Source organism: Nannospalax galili, unplaced genomic scaffold (genome assembly GCF_000622305.1).
Source record: "Nannospalax galili isolate Female #2095 unplaced genomic scaffold, S.galili_v1.0 scaffold503, whole genome shotgun sequence".
Classification (NCBI taxonomy): Eukaryota; Metazoa; Chordata; class Mammalia; order Rodentia; family Spalacidae; genus Nannospalax; species Nannospalax galili.
In genome coordinates, this window is record NW_008349770.1 from 350,574 (window position 1) to 375,914 (window position 25,341).

Below are 25,341 nucleotides of genomic sequence, written 5' to 3' on the forward strand. Positions count from 1 at the left end.
TCCTGGGGACTTCCTCTGTTCACTTACTGGAGGGGGAGGAGAAAGAACATTTTAGAAAAGCTGGTCCAAGTAGCAACGCCTTCTGCTGTGTGTTTTAGAAGGAAGAAGCGCTAAGCACGGTGACTCACACTGATCTTGGCACTAGGAGGCTTAGGCAGGAGGATGGCTGTCCTGGGCTACTGCATGGTGAGACCTTGTCTCAGAAAGCATAATAATAAAAATAAAAGGTTTTCCCTTTTTGAATGCTTTGTTCTCGTGAGCATTTTCCACACTTTTGTATAAACTTTTTTTAAATTTTATTTTTATGTGTATGCGTGTATTGCCTGCATGTAGGTAAGTGTACCCATGTTGTGCAATGCCCTGGGAGGTCAGAAGAGGCCATCAGATCCCCTGGGACTGGAGTTCCAGACAGTTGTTAGCTGCCATGTGGGTGCTGGGATTTGAACCCAGGTCTTCTGCAAAAACAATCAGTGTTCTTAACCGCTGAGCGGTCTCTCCAGCCCCATTTATATAAATGATGATGAAAGAAAGAAGCTTTTCAGAAACTCTCTTAAGTAATATAATGAAAGGATATGTTGGTATTTTCCTGACATCTTGGAACATTCAGAGTTCTGGAAGGGGAACTTTTACTTTTTCTCTAACTTTTTTTTTTTTTTTTTTTTTTTTGTCTTTTTGAGACAGGCTCTCCCTGTAGCCCCAGCTGGCCAGGAACTTACTATGTAAACCAGACTGGCCTCAAACACAGAGATGTGCCTGCCTCTGCCTCCCAAGTGCTAGGATTAAAAGGGTGCATCACCACGCCTGGCAGATTACCTCTAATTTTTAAATAGAGGTGGCTGATCAGAGGGAGGGAAGGAGGTTCAGAAGGCCACTGAGGCCCCAGAGTGAAGGCGCCTGTGGGTCCCATTGGAAACCACGCTGCCAATGGCCTCTCTTCTGATGAATTTGTGAGGACTGTGAAGAGCTCTTTCTAACGCCGCCACCATTTTAGGTGATTCTGTTCAAATCGAAGTGCTATGTTATGTATTACACCTTACCATTTCAAGGCAGCGGTGCGCCCCAAGAGTCTCCATGGATTTGGCAGCCATATGGGAATATTGGTTTATCATTTATTTTTTTAGGAGACAGACAAAGATACGTTTTGCTGGGATTTATTTATTTATTCATCTTGGGTTTTGAGACAGAATCTCAATAGCCATGGCTGGCCTTGAAGTCCTGATCCTCCTGCCTCTACCTTTCCGGTGCTGGGATTAAAGTGCATGCCACCACGTCTGGCTTTGTTGTTACTGTTATTTTGCAAAGACTTTGGAGTTACAGACTCCACTGAGAATCAAAATTAAATGGTTTTGTGTGGTGTGGTTGGAACTGCCTCAATGGAGTGGCCTTAGGGGCCGTGAGTGCCCTTGGCTATCCACAATGCCAAACAACATTTCCTCCTTGGAGAACAGTGGTGAACAGACAGAAGGGCTTCCCCCAAAACCCAGTGCCCCATTCAAGCCCTTAAGATGTAGGGGTGGGCACAGAGCATCAGTTATCCCGTGGCCTTGTAGGAAATTAGTTCGCTTTAGCTCCAAGTTGTGTCAAGCATCACTCCCCTCCTGAATTCTTCTTGGGTGGAGATGGCACCGCAGGGCGCTTGCCACCAAACCTGATAACCTGAGTTTGATCCCTGGGACCCACATGGTGGAAGGAGAAGCGTGAGTCTCACAAGTTGTCCCCCAACCTCACATGCACACCGTGACGTGTACATACACACACATTAAAATAATAGATAAATAAATAAATAAATAAGAACCTTCTTAAGTACCAATTTTATTTGTCTCATCAGTAAGACAAGAATTTTCGTTTGGGGGCAGTATTAGGAATTGAGCCGAAAGTTTCCCTCGTGTTAGGAAAGCACCCTACTGCTGAGTGGTATCTCCAGTCCTCACTTTGCTTTTGATTTTGATTCAAGATCTCACAATCCTGCCCAGGCTCACCTTGAGTCACTCTATCCCTGGTTAGCCTCAAACTTCTGATCCCCTGCCTCTGAGTCACTGGGCCTGCATTAGGAGGCACAGTGGAGTAACGATTCTTTGTTATATTCTGTTTTTGAGACAGCAGCTGAATGACTGAGGCTGGCTTTAAACATGAAGTCCTCCTGCCTCAGCCTCCTAAGTAGCTGGGACATCGTCCTCTGCAACGAGGCCTGGCAAGGTATTTTTTAAAATGCAGATTTCATGATAAATCAGTTATTTTTTATTTTTTCTTATTTTTAATTTTTTGGTGGTGCTGGGGGTTGGGCCCAAAGCCTCTCACATGCTGTGCAAGCAATCTGCTAATGGGCTACATACCCAGTTGCCTGCCCCTCAGTATATAGGTGAGAACTCAAAGCCAGTGAACCATCAAAACTGCCAAAGACAACACGGACAGGCACGATTACAGAATCACAAAGGACAGGCAAATACTGGCCTCGAAAGAACTCTGAATGACCTGGGGTTTTACTCTTTTGAAACAAATATCAAAAAGTCTAGTGGAACTCTGAGGGGCTGGTAATGATTTCAAAGGCAACACAAGTGTGCGGTGAGCTGCTGTGTGCAGATGGGTAGCAGGCTCTGAGGAGGACGTGTTGTGACCTGGTCTGTTCTTTCTGTTTCAGGGTGTACTGTATGACCTGGACAAGGTAGGTCACTCTTCTGAAAGACAAAACCCTGCATCCTTGAGTGGGTGTCAATAAGAGGCCTTCTTGGGGACAGTAAGAGCCCAGAGAAAGGATGATTTGCTCATCCTGGGGGAAAAAAAAAAAAAAAACCCATGCCTTTGTCCCATAAGGACAATGAACGCTCATTGGGGTCCACGGAATCAGTGAGGTGTTCAACTCTCTGGGAGACAGCCAGTGGGCTTGCTCTGGGTGGCCAGAAGTTTGACGACCGGCATTTGGAGGCCTCACTGCCACATTTCATCAGATCTGATGCCAGTCATTTATGTGGCAGTTTAAAATGGTTCAATTTAGCTTAGTTCTTTCTTTTCACGTAAAATGCATAATTTTTTCAATTTTTTTTATGTGTGTGAGTGTATTGCCTGCATGTATATAATTGTACCCAGGTCATGCAATACCCATGGAGATCAGAAGAGGGCATCAGATTCCCTGGAACTGAAGTTACAGTTGTTTAGTCACCATGTGGGTGCTGGGAATCGAACCTGGGTCCTCTGCAAGAGCAGCTAGTGCTCTTAACTGCTGAGCCAGCTCTCCAGCCCACATAATATATATTCTTATTGAGAAAGTTACTTGGGTCTTTTAAACATGAATGTATTGCTTCTCTTTAGGTATGCATGATGTCACACTCCACACCTTTCTGGTCTTTAACTTTATCTCAATGCTGAATCATAGTAGAGTCTCTTTGAAAATATTTTAACTTAAGTGCATGCACTAACAGTATTTCCAAATCACAGAGATGGCCCGAGCCACTGTATCATGAGCCAGAACAGGCGGCTGTCTGCCACTGGGCAAGCAGCAGTCACAGAATCTACCCCAATTTCAGATACAGTTCAGTGTTAAAAAAAACAAACAAAAAAAACGCATTTTAGAACACACAAGATATATTAAGAAATTTAAATAACACTATTCTACCGGAAACAGCATGGATTGGCCTCTTTGATGTTAGACGCAAGGTGATTGTCATTAACTCAAGCTCATCTCTCAGCCTCTTCCATGTTTTGAGAAGTACGTTCCAGATTAGCATTAGAACATTTATGAAATAGTGACAAAATACGAGAGGAGCAGTAAGTACTGCACTTTGCATAGAAGACAACGAAAATATTTTCAAAAGCCTCCGTCAGTGGATCTGTGAATGGTTGTTGATTTTTTTTCAAGTTTCTCCTCTTAATTCCAGCAAATTAAAACAATTGAACGATACATGAGACGCCTGGAGTTTCACATTAGTAAGGTAATTGAAGTTCCTGTTGGCTTTTCCTGGTTTGGGGCTCTCAATTACTGATCAATCATACCTCAGCCCAAGTGTCCTGACTGCAGTACCTGTTGGTGGAAAATTTATCTGACTGATGCCTGAGCTGATTAGAATGAAGGCTTCCAGGAGCCGGGGGGTTGGGGGTTGGTTAAGAGAACGTGGCACAGTTTGGTGTCCTCTTCAGTTCTACCGGTGTTTATTAAGCCTAGTGCCTGCAGCCTCCATGAAGTGTGGTTAGGCACTGAACCAAACTGAACCGACAGAAAGCTTCCTTCTCAGCCAGGCCTGGTGCACACACTGCAATCTCAGCACTTAGGCAGAGGCAGGAGAGTGGGGCGTCCCAGGCCAGCCTGGGCTACATGTGAGGGCCTACCTCAAAAAGCAACAGAAAGAAGGAAAGAGAGAGGAGAGAGAAGCCGACCACAAAAAGGTACATTATTATTATTTAGAGCATAAGTGTAGACATATAACAGGAAAAAGTTCGTTTTCATTTTTCAATTGTATAATTTACATATTTACATATAAAAGAGTTCGCAGTTCTTGTGTGTCCCGGTTTGATGGTTAAACAGGTGCGTTTTACCCTAATTTTAAGAACAATTCAACTTCATTTTCTTTCTTTACTACTCAGCCAAGACTTTACAAAAACTGTTTTCAATAAATAATCCCAATTTCTTTTTTAAAAATTGCTAAATCAGCTGGACATGGTGGCGCACACCTTTAATCCCAACACTTGGGAGGCAGAGGCAGGCAGAGCTCTGTAAGTTCAAAGCCAGCCTGGTCTACATAGTGAGTTCCAGGACAGCTGGGGCTACAGGGAGACCCTGTCTCAAAAAGACCAAAAACAATAATAATTGCTAAATCCTGGGGCTGGAGAAATGGCTCAGTGGTTAATAGCACATACTGCTCTTGCAGAGGACCTGAGTTCAGTTCGCAGCACCCACAATGAGCAGCTCACAACCACCTGTAACTCCAACTCCAGGGGATTTGATGCTCTCTTCTAGATTCTGAGGGTACCTGCACTCAAGTGCACATACCCACACCCAAACATACATGAACACATAAAAAATAATTTTTTTAGAAAAGACCAGGTGTGGTAACACACACCTTTAATCTCAGCACTCCGAGGCAGAGGCAGGTGTACCTCTGTGAGCTGGAGGCCAGCCTGGTCTACATAGTGAGTTCCAGGTCAGTCAGGGCTTCATATGAGACCCGGTCTCAAAAAAAAAAAAACAAATCTTTGGAAAAAATTTAAAAACCTGAATCCAGGCTAGGGAGATAGCTCAGTGGTTAAGAGCACTTGCTAAGAGATCTTGAGGGCCAGAGTTCAGGTCCCAGTGCCCATACAACAAGCCAGATGTCCCACAAATGCCTGCAATTACAGCTCTGAGGGAAGCAGAGGCAGAAGGATGGTCGACTTTCAGCCTGGCTGAGAAAACTTGAGCCCCAGATTCAGGGAGAGACCCTGCTTCAAAGGTGAGGAGGACACCTGACGTCTTCTCTCAAGCATGTAGACACACGCACACATGTGCACACACACAAATAAATAAAATGTAGACTCCAGATGTGTAGATCCCACCTTGTGACAGTGCCTCTTAAAATGGTAATGGCTTTGCATATTACAAAGTTTTCTTTCTGGCATGTAAAACCAGAACCTCTTTCAGTGTTTGTTCCGTGTACAGAAGGTTCCTCTCTTTATTCTCTCTCTCTTCCTCTCTCTCTCCCCCTCCCCCCTTTCCCTTTCCCTTCCTCCTTCCCTCCTTCTCTTGTTTTTTCTTGAAGCAGGATCTCACTATGTGGTCCCAGCTGGTCTGGAACAATCCTCCTGCCTCAGTTTCCCAAGTGCTGGGATTCCAGGCATGTGCCACGCTCCCAGTCTCAAAACCATGAAAGAGAAACCTTTCCAGTTTGTGTAATTTGGAGACAGGATTAGAGCAAAAGTACTTTGAGACAGAAAACTGATCATGATACCTACAATAAAGGTGACTGACCTAAAATCACGCTCCTGCAAGCCTCTGCTTGTTAAGGCCAGAAACACAACACACCTTTAAGGCATGACAGTGACCCGTAGACCTTCCCTCAAGCCTGGCGGGTGTTTATATCATTTCCTGTTCTGGCTCTGGCAGGTAGATGAACTCTATGAAGCCTATTGCATTCAACGACGCCTCCAGGATGGTGCTAGCAAAATGAAGCAGGCATTTGTGTCATCCCCTGCCAGCAAGGCTGCACGGGAGAGTCTGTCGGAGATCAACCGCAGCTACAAGGAGTACACAGAGGTACCCCCACCCCCACCCCTACCCCAGATGCTGGACCCCATCTGGCCTAATCCAGTTTGTTAGTCACTGCCCAAGAGGTGAGCACCAACACACAACCCCATTCCACTCTCTAAAGAGACAGAAAACACAGATGCAGCCAAGCCTGGTGGCACAGGCCTATAATCCCAGCTGCTTGGGAGACGGAAGCAGGCAGATTGCTAGTTCAAGGCCAGCTTGGGTCACAGAGTGAGTTCAAAGCCAGTCTTGGCAACCCATTGAGACTCTCACCCAAAATTTAAACAAAGAGGGGGCTGGAGAGATGACTCAGCAGTTAAGAGCACTGGCTGCTCTTGCAGAGGATCCAGGTTCAAGTCCCAGCACCCACATGGTACCTAACAACCATCTGTAACTCCAGGGTATCCAGCACCTTCTTCTGACCTCCTTGGGTCAGAAGTGCACTTACATGCATGCAGGCAATGCACCCATACACATAAAATAAAGATAATTTTAAAAATATTTTTTTAAACAACAAAGAAGTGAAAAGAGGGCAGGGCACGCAGCTCAGTGGAGCATTTATTGACCTGGCAGGCGCCAAGTCCAGTCTCTGGTATAGCTCCAAAAAAAAGGCAAGGCAATGATAAAATTATTTGAGCCATGATGCCCTGCATTTTGATGTGTAAATGCACTTTCAAATACTATAGTATAGAACCTGGCTTTATCCCTGGAGGAAGAACAGACCCTGTGGTTAAGGTGGCTGTCCCAGACACGGTATTGAAACCAGTATCCATCCTGCCTACAGTGTGTGTGTGTGTGTGTGTGAAGAGAGAGAGAGAGAGAGAGAGAGAGAGGGAGAGAGATCGTTCTATCTTAAAGGGACAGTGTGTCTTCCTAGTTTCTGACTGTCCCTGGGGCCCAAGCATCTGGGCAGGAGGCCTTCACTCCCCCAGGGGTTACCTAACACTAATGTGTGCCTTTGATGAACTGACTGAATTATTAAAGCTTCACTTCTCACCATCCCTAGAGTCTTTATTAAGAGATCAGATGTCACCAATGAAGTCATGGCTGGACAATTCCCAGAGCCATGTGTCTGTTTTAGGAGCCCTTTATGTGCACACCACAGGGCTGTCCCTAGTTTGTCCCAAGTTATTCTCTTTGCATGACCTAAAACAGTCTCGTCTTTACCTAAATTCCCCTTTTCCTAAGAATGTTTTTAGGTACATAATCTGGATACAATGCCTCACACTTGCAATCCTAGCACTTAAGAGGTTAAAGCAGAAGTTTGAGGCCACCCTGGGCTGCATAGTGAGTACCAGGCCAACCAGGACTACGTAGCATGGCTGTGTCTCAAATAAGTAAGGGTTAGGGAGATGGGTCAGTCAGTAAAGTGCTTGCTGTGTAGACATAAGGATCTGATTTCAGATCCCCAGCACCCACATAAAAACTGGGCATGGCCACGAACCTGTAACTCCAGTGCCAGGAGGCTTGGGGGACGGAGACAGGAAGATGCTAGAGCTCGCTGGCCAGCCTAGGGCATGGCCCCAGGACTTTGTTCACAAGTACAAGCAAGGGTATAGTACAGTTTCTTTAAAAGAGACATGTTAGATCCAGACCTCCAGACCTCCCTTGACAGCAGGTGTCTTTGGATGCTCATGAAAACACAAAACTCAGAATGCATGACAGGCAGTTGAGGGCAGGAAGGCTCACGGGAATTTGCCTATGTCACAGTGTTCGTCCATGATTGCCTGAAGGAGGCTGACAGGAGTATGGACCACGGTGGCTACAACTGCTTACCCAGCTGGCCCCAGGTTCCTCAGACAGTGGTACAAGTCTTAATACACCTGATGACACACTTGGAATTTCTAGCAACCATTCCCTTGCAGAGAGGCCGGAGGCTCTGAGGAAGCAAACTATTTACAATGCTGAGACTTTGTTCTCAAAACTGTCAAGCTGCTCAGAACTCAGACCTAAGAAAATGCCCCCAGCTCTGTGCAGTTCTCTGAAGCCCTGAGGACATCCTAGGGGAGGGGCAGTGCCTTTTTCTGTGTGCCCCAGAAGACTGACTGCCATGCAGAACCAAGACACAAGTAAAAACAGAGACTCTAGGCGGGAGACATGGATCAGCGGTTAAGAGCACTGGCTGCTCTTGCAGAGGACCCAGGTTCAGGTCCCAGCACCCATGTGGTGACTAACAACCATCCTTAACTCCAGTTCCAGGGGATCTGACACCCTCTCTGGCCTTCATGGGCATCACATGCACATGGTACACTTATGTACAAGCAGACAAAACACACATAGAAATAATAACAAAATAAAATAAAATAAAATAAAAATAAATTTTAAAAATAAAAAGAAGCAGAGCCTCATAGGCATATATAAAATACATATGTATATATACTTATATGTATATATATATAATCACATATATAATAGAGTACATGAAATTGGGTGTGGGTAACAAGCATGGTGCATTTTGGGGAGGGAGGTCTAAATATTATCAAAATATATGAAATTCTAGGGCTGGAGAGATGGCTCAGTGGTTAAGAGCACTGACTGCTCTTACAGAGGACCCAGGTTCAATTCCCAGCACCCACATGGTAGCTAACAACTATCTGTAACTCCAGTTCCAAGGGATCCAACACCCTCTTCTGACCTCCGAGGACATTGCACGACATGGGTGCACTTACATACATGCAGGCAATACACTCATACACATAAAATAATAAGTAAAATTTTTAAAAAACCAAAATAGATTAAATTCTCAAAAATCTTTTTAGAAAAAGAAAGAAAAAACTTTCTGACCTACAGCCCGTCTAGCACGTCCTGAAGCCCTCTGTGTGCCGGTGGCTCACTGAGTAGTCTTCTTCTGTCATGATTGCAACTTGCACCCCACCATGGTGAGGCACCCCACTACAGAGACAGTGACGGAGCCTGCTGCTTGGCACAGTAGGCACCTGAGCTGACCCCAGCTGTGCTCCGGGAGACCCCGACTTTATGTCAACCTCCAACTGCTCTTGTTAGACCATCAGGTACCAGGGAGGTAGGACAGGAGGATGGTTAGGTCTTGTAACCACATGCATAGAGTTGCTCCTTCTGCCTCTGTCCTTTAACACTACAGGGAGGAAGGGACCCCCACTAGACCCAGGGGATCATTTTGGGGGTATGTGACATCACATTAGGCTGTCTGCCTCACTTGAGTAAAATCTAACTCCCAAGCTCTTCTTACTTCAAATTTCTATGTGTATGTGTACACGCTTGTATCCATGTTCATGTGTGTGCAGGTGCATGTGTGTGTGCGGGTACAGAGGTGCGGGTATAGAGGTCAGAGAGAGTCATTCCCTGGGTGCCATCCACCATTTTGTTGAGTTTTTTCTGTGTTGTTTGTTTGAGACAGGGTCTCTCACTGGCCTGGAACTCACCCGTAGTCTGTGCCAGCAGGACCCACCGGCCCCAGGGGTCGGCCTCTCTCTGCCTCCCAGGGCTGGGATTACAAGCACTTGCCACCATGCCTGGCTGCTTCTTTCTTTAATTCTTTTAATTAACACGTAAAAGGTGCTACACATGGTATAGTGTGGTGCTCTGAAATAGGTCTACACTGTAGAATGCTGCTCCAGGCTGCTTAAGCTGGAGCGTGGAGCATGGATCTCCTGTACTCACCTATGTAACATGTACAGCTGATTTTTTTCCCATAATACTGCCTTTTTGCAGAATCCCAGTCTATTCTTATAGAACAGCCCATGTTCTGGGTTTGTCTGGCTACTTTTGGTGTCATTCACTTTGTTTGTCTAAGCCCCGGCCGTCCTGTGTGCTGGAAGCTTTGCTTAACCTACGTCTTGGAGCCTGTGCTGTGATGTAACTCAAGGCAGGCATCTAAACATCTCATTCATGCTGTCACTATTGAAACCACATGCTTTGAGCTACTGTGTGGAGAAAGGTGGTCTGACACCGTGTCCTGTGCTCTTTTCAGAACATGTGTGCCATCGAAGCAGAGCTGGAGAGTCTGCTGGGCGAATTCTCCATCAAGATGAAAGGTAATCTTGTCCCTGTTCAGGGGACTAAGGCGCCATCTCCTCAGAGCTGTGCAAGAACACGTGCTACCTCTATTTTCTTTGCAAAGACATAGGACCACCCACTCTGGGCCTTCCCACTCCTGTTACTTTATTGATGCCTCTCCTCTTGAGTCTTGCCTTCATACTTCAAAATGGTGTTTATTACGAGACCATGTCAGATGCTCACGAAGATGGAGAGAACATTACAAGGAACCCCCAGAAATCCACCACCTAGATTCAGTGACTTGGCCATGTTTTTTTGTGTGTTTCCTTTGTTTTCCTTTGATGAACAGAAGTCTCTGGAGGAGTAAAAGCCAAGCATGTCAGTCTCCCCTGTAAACCTCAGCATCTCTGAAAGAATAAGGCCAAATCTTATATAACCGCAGTGCGTGTCCCACCATCCCATTATCACACTGAACAAAACGAGCCTTTGTTATTAACCTGGTTCACTTGCAGATATCCCCAGTTGTCTCAAAAATGCCTCCTACAGTTGCTTTGCTTTAATGAGGACCCACACGGTCCATCGTTGTAATTAGTTGTTAAGTGGGTTCCCTTTCATCTAAAACAAACCCCTCTCCTGACTGCTAGACCTGTCTCTTGGCCTCTTTGTGCTATGGTTTATTTATTTATAATATTTATGTCTGACAGCATTTTACCTCGAACCCAAGGCAATCTCCCTGCCAAGTGCATTAGCACACCTGCTCGCCGTCCCTAAACTGCTTCAATCCTCCTTTACCCCCGTGTTTCCGTAAACCCACAGACAACTGTGAGTCTGTGGTGTTCAGTCCGGAAGGTTCTAATCTAGAAGCACTGACTTAGATTTACAGCATCTTCAACAGAGAAAGGAAGGCTGGTTCTGAGGTGGAGCTCCGCCCAGGTGTGATCAGAACTTACAGTGAGGTGTTCACAGTGGCCAGCAGGGCTGTGGGACAAGGGGCCGTAAGCCAGTCCTTTTCTCTCCCAAGCTCTGACCCATTTGAAGGCTGGAGGGCCAGGGTTCATGAAGCCCTTTCTCTGTTTTTGTTTGTCATCAGCTTTATTCCTGGATTGCTAATAGGGATTTAATCAGACTCCCTTTAAAAGGGGCTCAGCAAGAGATCTTCCCTTTCAAATGACCCCAACAGGTGGGAGATTACTCTGTGGCGTTCTGTGCAGAGCTTCTGGATGGGTATGCTTGAATCAAAATGACCTCCCAAAATGAACCCCACAAATGGCTCCAGTCTCCTCTTAGGGACCTGATAGCAAATTGGTTTGTTGTTCAATGTTAAGTACCTGGAGCATCTGCACCTTTCCAACTTCTTAGGTCCATTTGGGTCTCCACCAGAGACAGTGGTTCAAAGTCACTCGGGGCTGCCCTATCTCTCAGCAGGTCAGAATCTATAGAGCCAGGATGGGGTCCTAGAGGACTCTTTAAATATTCAGGATGATTCCATCAGCAGCCTGGTTCCATGCAGTCTAACAGACAGAGCATGAGTAAGGTCACCTGTCAGTCTTATAGAAGGTCTGCCCATGTCCCCTACCACACAGGCTAGCACACAGTCACTGTTGCACAAGGAGTAATTAATTACTCATGTCCTAATTCTGATGTTCACTGTTATTAGATGCTTCCATTTTTTGATATTTTATTTATTATTTTTATTTTATGTGTAAGAGTGTATTGCCTGCATGTGTGTAAGTGCACCCATGTCATACAGTGCCCACAGAGGTCAGAAGATGGCGTCGGATCCCCTGGAACTGGAATTACAGACAGTTGTTAACTACCATGTGGGTGCTGGGAATCGAATCCAGGTCCTTTGTAAGAGCAGCCAGTGCTCTTAACTGCTGAGCATCTCTCCAGCCCCTAGATGCTTCCATTTTTGATAAGAGGATAATTTCAGCTGGGCGTGGTGGTGCACACCTTTAATCCCAGCACTGGGAGGCAGAGGCAGGAGGATCTCTGTGAATTCAAGGCCAGCCTGGTCTACGTAGTGAGTTCCAGGACAGGTGGGGCTACAGGGAGACCCTGTCTCAACAAGACCAAAAAAAAAAAAGAGGGTAATTTTCCCCATTTCATAGAGAAGTTAAAGCTGTCTCAGAGGTCAGACAGCACGCTGACGTCAGACTTGAAATTGCATGCTGGGTTCCCGGCTCCTGAGTTGGTTGCTTTGCTCTTCCTGTGACCAAATGCCTGAAAAAAGCAACTTTGGGGAGGGTTACTGTCACTTACTGTTGGGAGTGCACAGTGGGCCGCAGTGGGGAGGGCCCGGCAGAGCTGGTTATGGAGGAGCACCCAGCTGAGACGTCCTCCATCTCCCAGGACAGGATGCACAGAAGGAGATGCTGGTGCTCAGCTCACTTTCTCCTTTTTCCCTTTTAATTCAGTCCAGGACCCCAGCCCACAAGGGGTGGCCACCCACAGTCAGGCTGGTCTCACGTCTCACTTAATCCTCCCTGGAAACACCCTTACAGACATATCCAAAGGGGTAGGCCAATGCAGGAGGTTTCTTCCTTCCTGCCCTCCCTCCCTCCCTCCTTTCCTCCCTCCCTCCTTCCCTCCCTCCCTTCCTCCTTAATTCAGTCCAGGACCCCAGCCCACAAGGGGTGGCCACCCACAGTCAGGCTGGTCTCACGTCTCACTTAATCCTCCCTGGAAACACCCTTACAGACATATCCAAAGGGGTAGGCCAATGCAGGAGGTTTCTTCCTTCCTGCCCTCCCTCCCTCCCTCCTTTCCTCCCTCCCTCCTTCCCTCCCTCCCTTGCGTCCCCCTTTCTCCCTTTCTTTCTCTCTCCCTCTCCCCCCGCCACACTTCTTTCTTTTGTGTCAGTGCCTCATGTAATCCAGGCTGGCCATGAACTCCCTATGTAGCAGAAGCTAGCCTCAAACTCTTGATTCTCTTACCTCTACCTTCCAAGTGCTGGGGTCACGGGTGTGCACAACCAACCCAGCCTTCTAGGCATTTTGTACTTGAAGCAAGTTGATCCCAAGGAAGTCAGCAGCTGAGCAGACACCGTCAACCACTGCTTAAAGGATGGAATGGGGGGGGGGTCCTTTACACAGGCACCCGAAAGCATGGCAGGGAAAGTAGCTTCCTGCCCACCCCTATGCAAACTTCCAGCCCTGTGGTCAGTGAGGGGGTGATGAGGACACCCGTCATGGATGGGGGTTCTGGCCACCTGCTGAGAAGAGCAAGGGTGACATGGGCTGAGGCAGTTGGAACCTTCTGCTCTCCTGTCCCTCTGCCTCTCTCTGCCCACTTTCCTCATCTGTGTCCTTAGTTGCCCTGAATTCAACTTCTGTCACCTCTACCCTCCTAATGTAACACAAAACCTCAGAAACCAGAGAGGGACCAAGTAGTCTTCCTGGGCCATCAAGGCATCCACTGCCTGTCTGCTGCTCGGTCTGATGAAAACACATCCCCTCCCCACCACCCTGACCCTCTCAAAAAAACAACCCGTTGCATCACATTCTCAGATCTGCAACCCCTCGTTTCCTCCTGCCCCACCTTCCTGCACTTCCCTTTTGTGCTACCCCACAACTAACCGCAGTGTGATGTTGGGGAAGGGTGGCTGGGTGACGCCGATAAGGACGATAAGGACGGGGGAGCCAGTGTTGTTTGGCTGAGATGTATTCGCCTGCCTTTGCCTCCTGGTGGCCCCTGGCCTGGGCTCCACAGTTTGCTATGAGGACTGCATCCTCACCTCATGCGAGCACCTGGCAGCCAGTCACCTGACCAGACTGCTGCCAAAGGGGAGGTACAGAAGGCAGGGGCAGGAGGATCTAGGCTCAAGGCCAGCCTGAGGTAACTGGGCAGACGGTCTCAAAAGAAAAGAAAAAAATTAAGCCGGGTATAGTGGTTCACGCCTGTGATTCCAGCACTCTTGAGGCTGAGGCAGGAGGATTGTTGTGAGTTTGAAGCCAGCCTGGGCTTCAGATGAGTGCCCACTTGGAGAGAACTAGATTCATGACCTGGGACCAGGAAGGACGTTAAGAGATGTGGTCTCTTACAGAAAACTCAAATTCCAGGAGTGTGTGCCCACTAGTCAGTGCTAGGCCCCATAGCTTTTAGGACAAGGCCATGTCCCATGAGCTAGGAAACCTGCACTATTTACGCCTACCTATAAGTCAGGAAGGTCTATACCCGGACACCCAGCTGTCAACTACTTGGAAGTTTGCCTTAAAGTAGGAGGTAGGCCTCCTAAGGGCGGAGGAGGGGCTGGGAAACCAGTCCTCTCCAACAGAACAGTGTCTAAACAACAGAGCCAGCCAGCGGCTGCATGGCTGTCAGCTACCCACACTGCGATAAAATTCCTGAAAGAAGCAAAGGAGGGGAACTGTTTATTGTGCCTCAAGGTTTGAGGGGATACAGTCCACCTTGAGGGGCAGGACTTGGTGGTGGGTGGGGCTTATTCACATCTAGGTTGATCAGGAAGCCCAGAGAGGACTGCTTGGAAGCAGGCTGGTAAACCTCAAGATCGCCTTTCCTCCAGTGAAGCCCAACTCTTAAAGGTCCCCAGCCTCCCTAAACAACGCCATAGGTGTTCAAACATGAACCAGTGGGGGACATTCACATTCAGACAGCAGGGCAGCACCCTACCTTCCATCCAGGCTGTGGAAGAACTGTTACATCAGCAACATGGGAGCAAATGAAAGACCTAAAGGCAGGGCTGCAAAGACAGCGCAGCAGTTAAGAGCACTGGCTGTTCTTGCAAAAGACTGGGTTCAGTTCCCAGTGCCTGGTAGCTAACAACCAGCTGTCACTGCAGCTCCTGGGGATCCAGCACCCTATTCTGGCCTCATCGGGCATTGGAGCACTTAGAATCTATGCAGGCAAAACAGTCATACACATAAAATAAAAATTTAAAGATCGGAGAAGGCTTACTTAGATACAAAAGACTCAATCCTCCCCATCTCTCAGGCACATTCTTCAGAGGGAACCCAGGGATGGTTTCTAAGGGCCATCATCAAAACTTTTCAGATGATGCAAGTTTTCACCTAGTTGCTGAGAAGGCACTCAGTTTTCCCAGCTGCAGAGGCACCAGCCGGGCTTCAGGCCAGAGCTGAAAGAGCCCCACCAAGCCCCAGAGACGGCCACCACTACCATCACCGCACAGTGCTTCAATGACCTGGACCAAGAGCCCTGTCACAAGCAGCAGAGCTTTGAGAGGTGCGGCCCGGGGCTATTGTTGCCTGGCCCTGGTCCTTGTGCTACCTTAGCCAGAGGATCCTTGATGCCATTTGGGCAATTCAGGAAAGTGTCTCAATTCACACAGCCAGGGAGGGGAGGCTCAAGACCGTCACTACCACAGCCCTTCCTCCCATTTTAAGTTCTTTAGATAGGAAATTTCTGGTAATTTTGAAAGGGGTAAACAAGACTTTCAAAGCATTTTCCCCTTTTCTCGCCTTATCCAGTGTACCTGGCCGACTTCTTTAAAGCAGAGCTTCTATCTTACTTCATTGGTAAACAGGCGGTGGATTGGCCCAAAACTAATTTTCAGGTTTTAAAAGAGTAATTTGGGTTTTGTTAGAATTAGCACAGCAAGACTTGGATTGGTAAAAGACAACCAGCGGTGCTTTCTTTCAGGAGTATTTTTATGGGGAAAAAAAAGATTAAGTGACCCCAAACTATTGTGAGAATAACTTCCTTTAACCCCACTCTTTTCATAGAAAGTGGCTTGTTGGGTCCAATTATTGAGAGCTGATCTTAAGAGGGATTGGCGGGTCAAGAACAAGGCTGCCATCTACTGACAACTGATGGTAACAGCGGCTCCTCTCTGACCCGTCCTTGGGCTTCAGCTAAGTTCTCGGTCACAGCCAGACCCCTCCACCAGTGGGAAGCACATTCATTCATTCAAGAATCTTACAGTTGGCACAATTCGTGGCTCACGCCTTTAATCCCAGCACTTGGGAGGCAGAGGCAGGAGGATTTCTGTGAGTCCAAGGCCAGCCTGGTCTACATAGTGAGTTCCAGGACAGCTGGGGCTACAGGGAGACCCTGTCTGAAAAAGACCAAAAAAAACAAAAACAAAAACAAAAGAGTCTTACAATTTGCTAATCACGCTATTCATGCTATTCACAGAGGTGAGACAATCCATCTCCACCTTGTTTTTTGAGTCAGGCTCGCTCACTGGACCTGGAGCTCATTGATTCGTCTCGCCTGGCTGACCAGTGAGCCCTAGGGGGCTGCTTCTCTCCACCTCCCCAGACTGGGATTTCAGGTGCCTGCTGCTACTCCCAGATCTTCACGTGGGTGCTGACGCCCCAAACTCGGGCTCCTTCCCTTCAGAGGCATCGCCCCAGTCCCTTTTTGACTGTTTTTGTTGGATTTGTTTAGTTCCTTGACAACCCACCCAAATAGAAAACAAGTGCTTGTCGTGAAGCCGGGCATCCTGATGCCCCTCTGTGGACAAGCTTGGTTCCCTCCATGGGGTGTGTGTGTGTGTGTGTGTATGTGTGTGTGTGTAACTCCTGAGCTGTCCTCTGGGCATCCTGATGCCCCTCTGTGGACAAGCTTGGTTCCCTCCACGGGGTGTGTGTGTGTGTGTGTGTGTATGTGTGTGTGTGTAACTCCTGAGCTGTCCTCCGCACACCATTGTCCCTGCTGGCACACAGTAGGCTCTTGAGAGATGCTGTTCAGAGCACAGTGTCTCATGGTCATTGCTCAGACTGGTAGTCTGTACAGCCCTGGATTGACTGTGATGGAGTTCTGTCCTCCATGGGACTGTCTGCATTGAGTTGATCTCCCCCCACCCCCCAAGAAATACTTTCTCATAAAAATACAAAAGATTAGCCGGGCATAGTGGTGCACGCCTTTAATCCCAGCACTTGGGAGGCAGAGGCAGGCGGATCCCTGTCAGCTCAAGGCCAGCCTGGTCTACATAGTGAGTTCCAGGCCAGCTGGGGCTACAGGGAGACCTGTCTCAAAAAGACCAAAAAAAAAAAGTAGTGAGTGAACTTCTGCCTCCTGGTTCACTGTGAGATTCCCAAACATCCTCTTATACCTGGTACTTTTATGGTTCTTTGAGACAGGGTCTCACTATGTAGCCCTAGCTGACCTGGAACTCAGTATGAGATCTCACAGAGATCCACCTGCCTCTGCCTTCTGAGGGCTGGCTGGAATCAAGGGTGTTTGCCACCAGGCCTGGCTTTTCAAAATCTTTTTTAAAAAATTGAATAAAGCAAAGATTCTTTGCTATCCTTCCCTTCCTGTGCCCCCTCTGTTGGGTATTAATCTGCCATTTTTCACACAGATCGCAGTTTTAAATAGTAATGACAGGAGCTCAATACACAGCAGTGTGCCAGCCCGCCTGTGTGCTGACTACCATGTCCTACAAACCTACTATGCACCAGCCGCCATTATCACCCTTAAACTGAAACTCGATGAGGCAGATGTCATTGTCCCTGATTTAAAAGCAAAGAAGGGCTGGAGAGATGGCTCAGTGGTTAAGAGAGCTCACAGCTCTTGCAAAGGATCCAAGTTCCCTTCCCAGTACCCACACTGGGTGGTTCACAACCACCTGTAACTACAGCTCCAGGGGATCAGACTTCCTCTTCTGGAGGCCTTCAAGGAAACCTTCCCACACATAGCAGAGACACACACATACAGATAAATAAAAAGAAAATCTTGAAAAATAAAATAAAGGCAAACTGTAGTTAAATTATCTAGAGAGAAGCTGGGAGCTCAAAGGCCCTGAGTTTCACTTGGCCTTGACCTTGGCCTGTCCTACAAGGTCACAAGGTCCATCTGCACTACGGCAGATATCTGTGAAATCTCCTTAATTTTCAGATTGTTGCCCCAGTGCCTCATATAAACTCACACACGAGTACTTAGGAAGAAGGAGGGTGACCAAAACAATGGCTTCTGAGCCATCCCACAATGGTGGCCCTCTATTCAGAGGATGTTTTTGCTGCTGAGCCAGATGGATGTATAGTAGGCCTCAAGTAGGGGCGCTCCGTTCCGAACTGACTTGCTAGAGGGCACAGGGGAGGAAAAACACCTCCCCTCCCTTTGGGGTCTGGGCTGTTGGCTGTTGGATGGTTGATTTCATTTTGCTTGTTTTCTTAATCACTAGTTTTGTGTTCATGATAATCCTTTTCCATCAATTTCGTAAACATAAACAGCCCCGTCACGCTTCATAAAAAGGATGAAAAGAACAGAGGAATGGATGTGCTGGGGGCAGGGGATGGGTGTGCGGATGAGGACTCACAGGAAAGCACTTAGGAAGCACGGATTTTGGAACAAAAGGAAAAACAGGAGACCAGTTTATTTTCATGGGAGTGTGTTGTTAAATGAAAGAATAGTCTTTCAGGCCCTTTATGGCCTGATCCTGCTGCCAAAGACGTGGAGAGTTCTGGCCACCACCCAACGGCCTCCCCTACCCTGGAAACTCCTCCCAACACCCCATCAAGGAATGCCCCTGCAGGCTTTGATAGATGGACTCCCTCCCTTTAAGAAAAAAGCTATTCTCCAAAATTGCTCACAAAATACATTATCTGAGTTTTCTCCAGTTTGATATATTGCTTGAATGTTTAAATCATGACAACTAGGGCCTCTAAGAAGGGAGATGTGTTCTGTACCTCACAGCATAATTTACTTGCTTACAGGTCTGGCTGGCTTTGCACGCCTCTGTCCTGGAGATCAATATGAAGTAAGTAGCATGTTGGTCCGTGTTGGGACTGAAGGTTTGAAGGGCAGGCTGGCTACGGTCTTTATTGTTGTTACTGTTGCTGTTGTTATTATCGCTGTTGTTTGAGCACTAGGGATCGAACCCAGGGCCTTTCAAATGCTGGGCGAGTGCTCTACCACTGAGCTACATCTCAGTTCTCTTTTCACTTTTTATTTTTGAGACTGCATCTCATGAAGCTGCGGAGCCTAGCCTTGGCCTTATGATCCTCCAGCCCCGGCTGGGATGCAGCCATGAGCTCCAGGTGCTTCTATTTGCTTATGATGGTGTCTTAAGGGACTGGAGAGATGGCTCAGTGGTTAAGAGCACTAGCTGCCCTTGCAGAGGATCCGGGTTCGATTCCCAACACCCACATGGTGGCTAACAACCTTCCATAACTCCAGTTCCAGGGGATCCAATGCCCTCTTCTGACCTCCATAGGCATTGTACAACACAGGTGCACCTACATACATGCAGGCAACACACTCATACACAAAAATAAAATAATAAAGTATTAGAAAAATAAAACAATGACCAAATCCTTCAAGAGCTGCACAATTGAGTGGGATTGGAGGTACAGACAGTGTCAGCCACCATGTGGGTGCTGGGACCCAAACCTGGGTCCTCTGCAAGAGCAGCCAGTGCTCTTAACCACTGAGCATCTCTCCAGCCCCTGCTATGGCCTCTTGCTAAAGAAACTCTCACACCCTCACTAGAGAGGCAGAACTTATTCCCTCTGAGCCTCCACTGTCCTTGAGAACTCTGAGGGGTCAGGGGATGAGTCTAGCTCCTGCCCTTTGGATTTTGGTGACAAGGAACTCGTGGAGTTTGGGGAACGTGAAGGCTGTTGTATCTTCACAGATTTTCATGAAGTATGGCCGGCAGAGGTGGAAACTGAAAGGCAAAATAGAAATGAGCGGCAGACAGAGCTGGGACGGGGAGGAGACCATCTTCCTGCCCCTGGTCGTCGGGTTCATTTCCATCAAGGTACAGTCGCATCACCTTGTGTTTCCTAGTGTCCTGGCCAGTTGCCCTGTGGTGGGGACCCTCCATCTCTCTATTCCAGCTCCTAACAGCTGGGCTGTTCTCAAAGACAGTGGAGAGAGGAACAGTGGCACGGGCTTAGATAGCATCCACCCTGGCTTTCAGATGTGTTTCTAAGAGAAGGCATCGACAGACTAAGGAAAGGTGAAGACTAGACCCCTCTCTGTCCTGTCATCATCTCTGCCAGGTCACGGAACTCAAAGGGCTGGCGACTCACATCCTGGTGGGCAGTGTGACCTGTGAAACTAAAGAGCTGTTTGCAGCCCGACCCCAGGTGGTGGCTGTTGACATCAACGACCTTGGTACCATCAAACTGAACCTGGAAATCACCTGGTAGTAAGTTTCCCTTTTCAAGTCCATTGTGGAAAAATGCGTGCTGCTGGCCAGGGCTGTTCGGAGCTGTGCAAACCACCAGATAGAGCACAAAGCTGGTCGGAACAGCCACACTCAAACTGCTGCATCCACATCTGCTAAACTCTCCAGGCGACATGTCTACATGTTAAAACCGGAGAAACCCAGCTCAGATCACTGGTCTCCACGACCACTTCCTACCATTAAGTACTCTAACTGGGTGTGGTGGCCTCACTGGTAGTCCAGCATTTGAAGGGTAGAAGCAGGAGAACCACAAGTTCAAGGTCATTGTCGGCTCCATAGTGAGTTCCAGGCTAGCCTGGGCTACATGAGAGCCTGTCTCAAAAATTAAAATAAGGGAGGGTCTAGAGAGATGGCTCAGTGATTAAGAGCACTGGCTGCTCTTAGAGAGGACTAAGGTTCAAGTCCCAGCACCCACATGGCTTTTAACAACCATCTGTAACTCCAGTTGCAGGAGCTCCAACGCCCTCCTCTGACTTCCACAGGCATTGTATGACACAGGTGCACTTACCTACAAGCAGGCAATACATTCATACACATAAAATGAAAATAACTTTTAAAAATTAGATAAGGGCTGGGGAGATGGCTTAGAGGGTAAAGTACTTCCCACAAACGTGTGAGAACCCACGTGAAGCGGAGCAAGCAGTGTGTCTGTGACCCAGCTTCCCTCCAGCAAGACAGAAGAATCCCAGGAAACCACAGGTCAGCTAGCCGGCCACACACAGCAAACAGCAGGCCCTGTTCAAACCAGGTAGACCGAGGGTGTCCTCTGACCTCTACATGCACCCTGTAGCACTCATACACACACACACACACACACACACACACACACACTAACACACTAACACACATACATATATAAAACACATACACAAATACACACATGCATCCGTATATTCATATACACAGGTACACATACACATATGCATGCACACAGATGCATAGACAAAATACATTCAAACATACGCAACCATATACAAACATACAAACAGACATACACATACACATACACACTAACACACCTATACACAGAGACATGTATACACAGAAACATGCATACACATGTATATGCATATACACACATACATAAACATACATATACACACGTGCATAGCCATACATACACAAACATGCGGGCACAAACTCACATACATAAAACACACACACAAGCACACACAAAAGATTTTTTTAAATAAAAGAAAAACGACTGTAAGAACCCAAAGTCACCCATGAGGAAGATGGGGTGACCGAGTCCCCACAGCAGCAGCTCAGGATGTTGGGCTGTGCCCCTGGCACATGACAGGAAATGTAACAGTTGATGTCCCAGTCAGAGGCTCCTTTACAAATCAGAATCAGCTGTAGAAACCACAAAGACCCCACTGCCCTGCCATCGAACTGTGTCAGCAGCCAGTGCCCGACTTCTCTGTGCTTATAGTCTGTGGTCATCGACGGACACCCACAGGAAGGTCACCGATCAGCAGCTGGGAACGGGCTGTGTCAACTAAAGTTGACGCGATTCTGTCCTTGGGTGTTTCTTTAGAATGAGTGACAGTCTACGAGCCTCCTGCCTTGCTCCAACGTCTGCCTACAAAGCTGGGGGGTTTTTAGACTTTCCCAGCGTCTTCTGTTGCAGTCGCTCATATGCTCACGTTCCGAGCACTCGTGTGAAAACAGACATGCCCATGCTCAGAGCCATGGGGGCCTTGTCCTGGGGAGGCCTAGACTCAGCCTTTAGCTACCCCTCTTTTTCCTGGATTTATTTTCTGAGACCCAGTTTGGCCCAAACCAACCCCATCCCCACTGAGTCAATAAGAAGCTTTCTTCTCTGCGGTCTGGGGATGGCAGGCGATTGTACGCTCACCTGTTGTTTTGCAGTCCCTTTGACGTGGAGGACACGACTCCATCCTCAGGTGCTGGGAACAAGGCAGCTGCTCTCCAGAGGAGGATGTCCATGTACAGCCAGGGCACCCCAGAAACGCCCACCTTCAGGGACCACTCCTTCTTCGTAAGTTCATCTGATGTTTGATGTAGCAGTGATGAGCTGAGGCCATGTTGGTGGTATTTGAAACATGTACCACCCGTGTCAGAGTTTCACAAATATGCCTGATGATGGACTGGGGAAATGGCTCAGCAATTAAACCACTTGCTATGCAAACATGAGGACCAGAATTTGCATCCCCAGGACCCACATCAGTGGCCCGTGGGTGTGGAGGCCCACCTGTAATTCCAGCCTAGGAAGGCCAAGGCACAAATCCCTAGAACAAGCTGGCTAGGAAGAACAGCCACATGGGAGACTGCTGAGTTTGACTGAGCCCTGCCTCAAGGGGTAAGGTGGGAGAGCACACAAGGACGATTCCTGATCTCGACCTTGGGACCCCACACACATGCACACAAATGTGCACACACACACACATGCAACCATGCATATACATGCATACCATCTACACACACACACATGCAACCATGCATATACATGCATACCATCCACACATACACAGCAAAAAAAAAAAAAAAAAAAAAAAAGAAATAACCCCTAACGATGTGGTTCTCGAGGTCATCCTAAGCAAGTGGTGACTGAGGAAACCAGGCCCCGAGACACACCAGCCCTGTGCATCCAGGGTGGCTTCTCTGCCTGTCCATCCCTCCTCCTGTTTCACTGTTTACTGGGAAATGGCATGTAGGGTTTCCAAACATCCTCTAGCTTTAGTCCTTTTGAATAGATATGAATGATGCCTGCTTGTCTTCATCAGCAAGCCTTGCTAACCACTAAGGAAACCTGTTAACCTGCTCTCTCCACCAACTCCCATCTTGCCTTGACTTCTGAAGAGATGGTTACGGCTGCCTGTCTTGAGTGCCTTGCAAGACACTTTCTTTGCCTCGCTGCACCACAACCGCTCTGTCGGTGACCTGCCTTCCCTCAGCCTGAACCCCAAGGCCCTGCTAGAGTTCTATGTGAGTGTGCCCCCGCCCCACCCCGCGTGACGTGCTTGACTTCACAGAACTTGTGCATGCAGCCCCGCATGACTTTCGTTCGTCCTCTCTCTCTTGCATGCTGGGTGATGGAAACTGTCCTGTCCTCGGGGTGAGAAGTGTTGCCGTGCACACTCCTCTATCCACCTTCTTTCCCAACAGTTCCTGGTTTTATGCTATGCTTTTTCTCCATGGTAACAAGACTTTCATTTAAAAAAAAAGAGAGAGAGAGAGAGAAAAGAAAAAACTGTTATTGGGGCTGGGAATGTAGTACAGATGGCAGAGAACTTGCTTAGAACAAAAGCTCCAAGTTCCATGCCAGCACCACATAAACCAGGCACGGCAGTGCACTCCTGTAATCTCAGAACTCAGGAGGTGGAGGCAGGAGGATCAGAGGTTCAAGGTCATCCTCAGATATATAATGAGCTACAGGCCAGCCTAGGCTACATGAGTTCCTGTCCAAAAAGAAAGTGGGGCTGGAGGGATGGCTCAGCAATTAAGAGCACTGACTGTTCTTACAGAGGACCCAGGTTCGATTCCTAGCACCCACATGGCAGCTAACATCCATCCATAACTCCAGTTCCAGGGAATCCGACACCTTCCTCTGACCTGCAAAGGCACTACAACGACATGGGTGCATTTACACAAACATGCAGGCAAATACTCTCATACGCATAAAATAAAATAATAAATAAGATATGTTTTTAAAAGGAAGCAAGGAAGGAAGGAAGAATGGGACGGAGGAAGGAGAGGAAGAAGGGAGGCGGGAAAGAGAGGCAAGGACGGGGAGGGATGAAGCAAGGAGGTTATTTCAGGTTAGACATCGGACTGGAAAACTGGCACTCAAGGAACGCAGAATTCCAACCAATCTCACCAAAGCTGCTTCTACTTAAAGAGAGTGTCCATCTTAGTTTGTTATTTGTTAATTACATCCTTTGTTAGTAAAAGCCCTGGAATTCATAGGAACACAATAGGTAACCTACTTTTATAAATTATTAGCAGGGTGTGATTGCACACACCTTTAATCCCAGCACTCGGGAGGCAGAGGCAGGCAGATCTGTGTTCAAGGCCGGCCTGGTCTATGTAGTGAGTTCCAGGACAGCTGGGGCTACAGGGAGACCCTGTCTCAAAAAGACCAAAAAAAAAAGAAAGAAAGAAATACGGTACAAAGGATAAGGCTAAGTGGTTCACAGCGTTTCAAAGGAAAATAGGAAGAATATATGGGAAATGCATGAAAATAATATCACAAATCAGGCTGTCCGCGTGACTATCGATGCGATGGGTATTCACACTCACGCCACACACGTTGGGGGGCACTGGGGAATGTTGAGGTTACTTTTTACTTGTGACAAGAAGCACCTTAGGAGGAGGATTTTTGGCTCACAGTGCAGGTGTGCACGATGGTAAGATATGGTGGCTGGCACTCTGCGTTAGGAACAGAGAGGTGAACGCTGGCACTCTGCGTTAGCAACAGAGCGGAGAACGCTGGCACTCTGCGTTAGCAACAGAGCGGAGAACGCTGGCACTCTGCGTTAGCAACAGAGCGGAGAACGCTGGCACTCTGCGTTAGCAACAGAGCGGAGAACGCTGGCACTCTGCGTTAGCAACAGAGCGGAGAACGCTGGCACTCTGCGTTAGCAACAGAGCGGAGAACGCTGGCACTCTGCGTTAGCAACAGAGCGGAGAACGCTGGCACTCTGCGTTAGCAACAGAGCGGAGAACGCTGGCACTCTGCGTTAGCAACAGAGCGGAGAACGCTGGCACTCTGCGTTAGCAACAGAGCGGAGAACGCTGGCACTCTGCGTTAGCAACAGAGCGGAGAACGCTGGCACTCTGCGTTAGCAACAGAGCGGAGAACGCTGGCACTCTGCGTTAGCAACAGAGCGGAGAACGCTGGCACTCTGCGTTAGCAACAGAGCGGAGAACGCTGGCACTCTGCGTTAGCAACAGAGCGGAGAACGCTGGCACTCTGCGTTAGCAACAGAGCGGAGAACGCTGGCACTCTGCGTTAGCAACAGAGCGGAGAACGCTGGCACTCTGCGTTAGCAACAGAGCGGAGAACGCTGGC

At 48.0% G+C, this 25,341-nt stretch overlaps 1 protein-coding gene across 4 annotated transcripts in view; it reads left to right on the plus strand.

Annotated features, from left to right (window-relative positions):
• Ripor2 (RHO family interacting cell polarization regulator 2) overlaps positions 1 to 25,341 on the plus strand; it is a 98,566-nt gene that overhangs the window by 40,048 nt on the left and 33,177 nt on the right. For 2 of the 4 annotated variants that reach the window (XM_008847083.2, XM_008847085.3), the window contains exons 5-13: positions 2,639 to 2,662; positions 3,873 to 3,926; positions 6,071 to 6,220; positions 10,164 to 10,227; positions 18,829 to 18,872; positions 19,749 to 19,874; positions 20,119 to 20,267; positions 22,179 to 22,308; positions 23,130 to 23,255. In XM_008847083.2, coding sequence (XP_008845305.1) covers positions 2,639 to 2,662; positions 3,873 to 3,926; positions 6,071 to 6,220; positions 10,164 to 10,227; positions 18,829 to 18,872; positions 19,749 to 19,874; positions 20,119 to 20,267; positions 22,179 to 22,308; positions 23,130 to 23,255 — 867 coding nt within the window. The remainder of the gene's footprint in view (positions 1 to 2,638; positions 2,663 to 3,872; positions 3,927 to 6,070; positions 6,221 to 10,163; positions 10,228 to 18,828; positions 18,873 to 19,748; positions 19,875 to 20,118; positions 20,268 to 22,178; positions 22,309 to 23,129; positions 23,256 to 25,341) is intronic. The other 2 variants (XM_008847084.2, XM_008847087.3) reach the window with 1 other exon arrangement.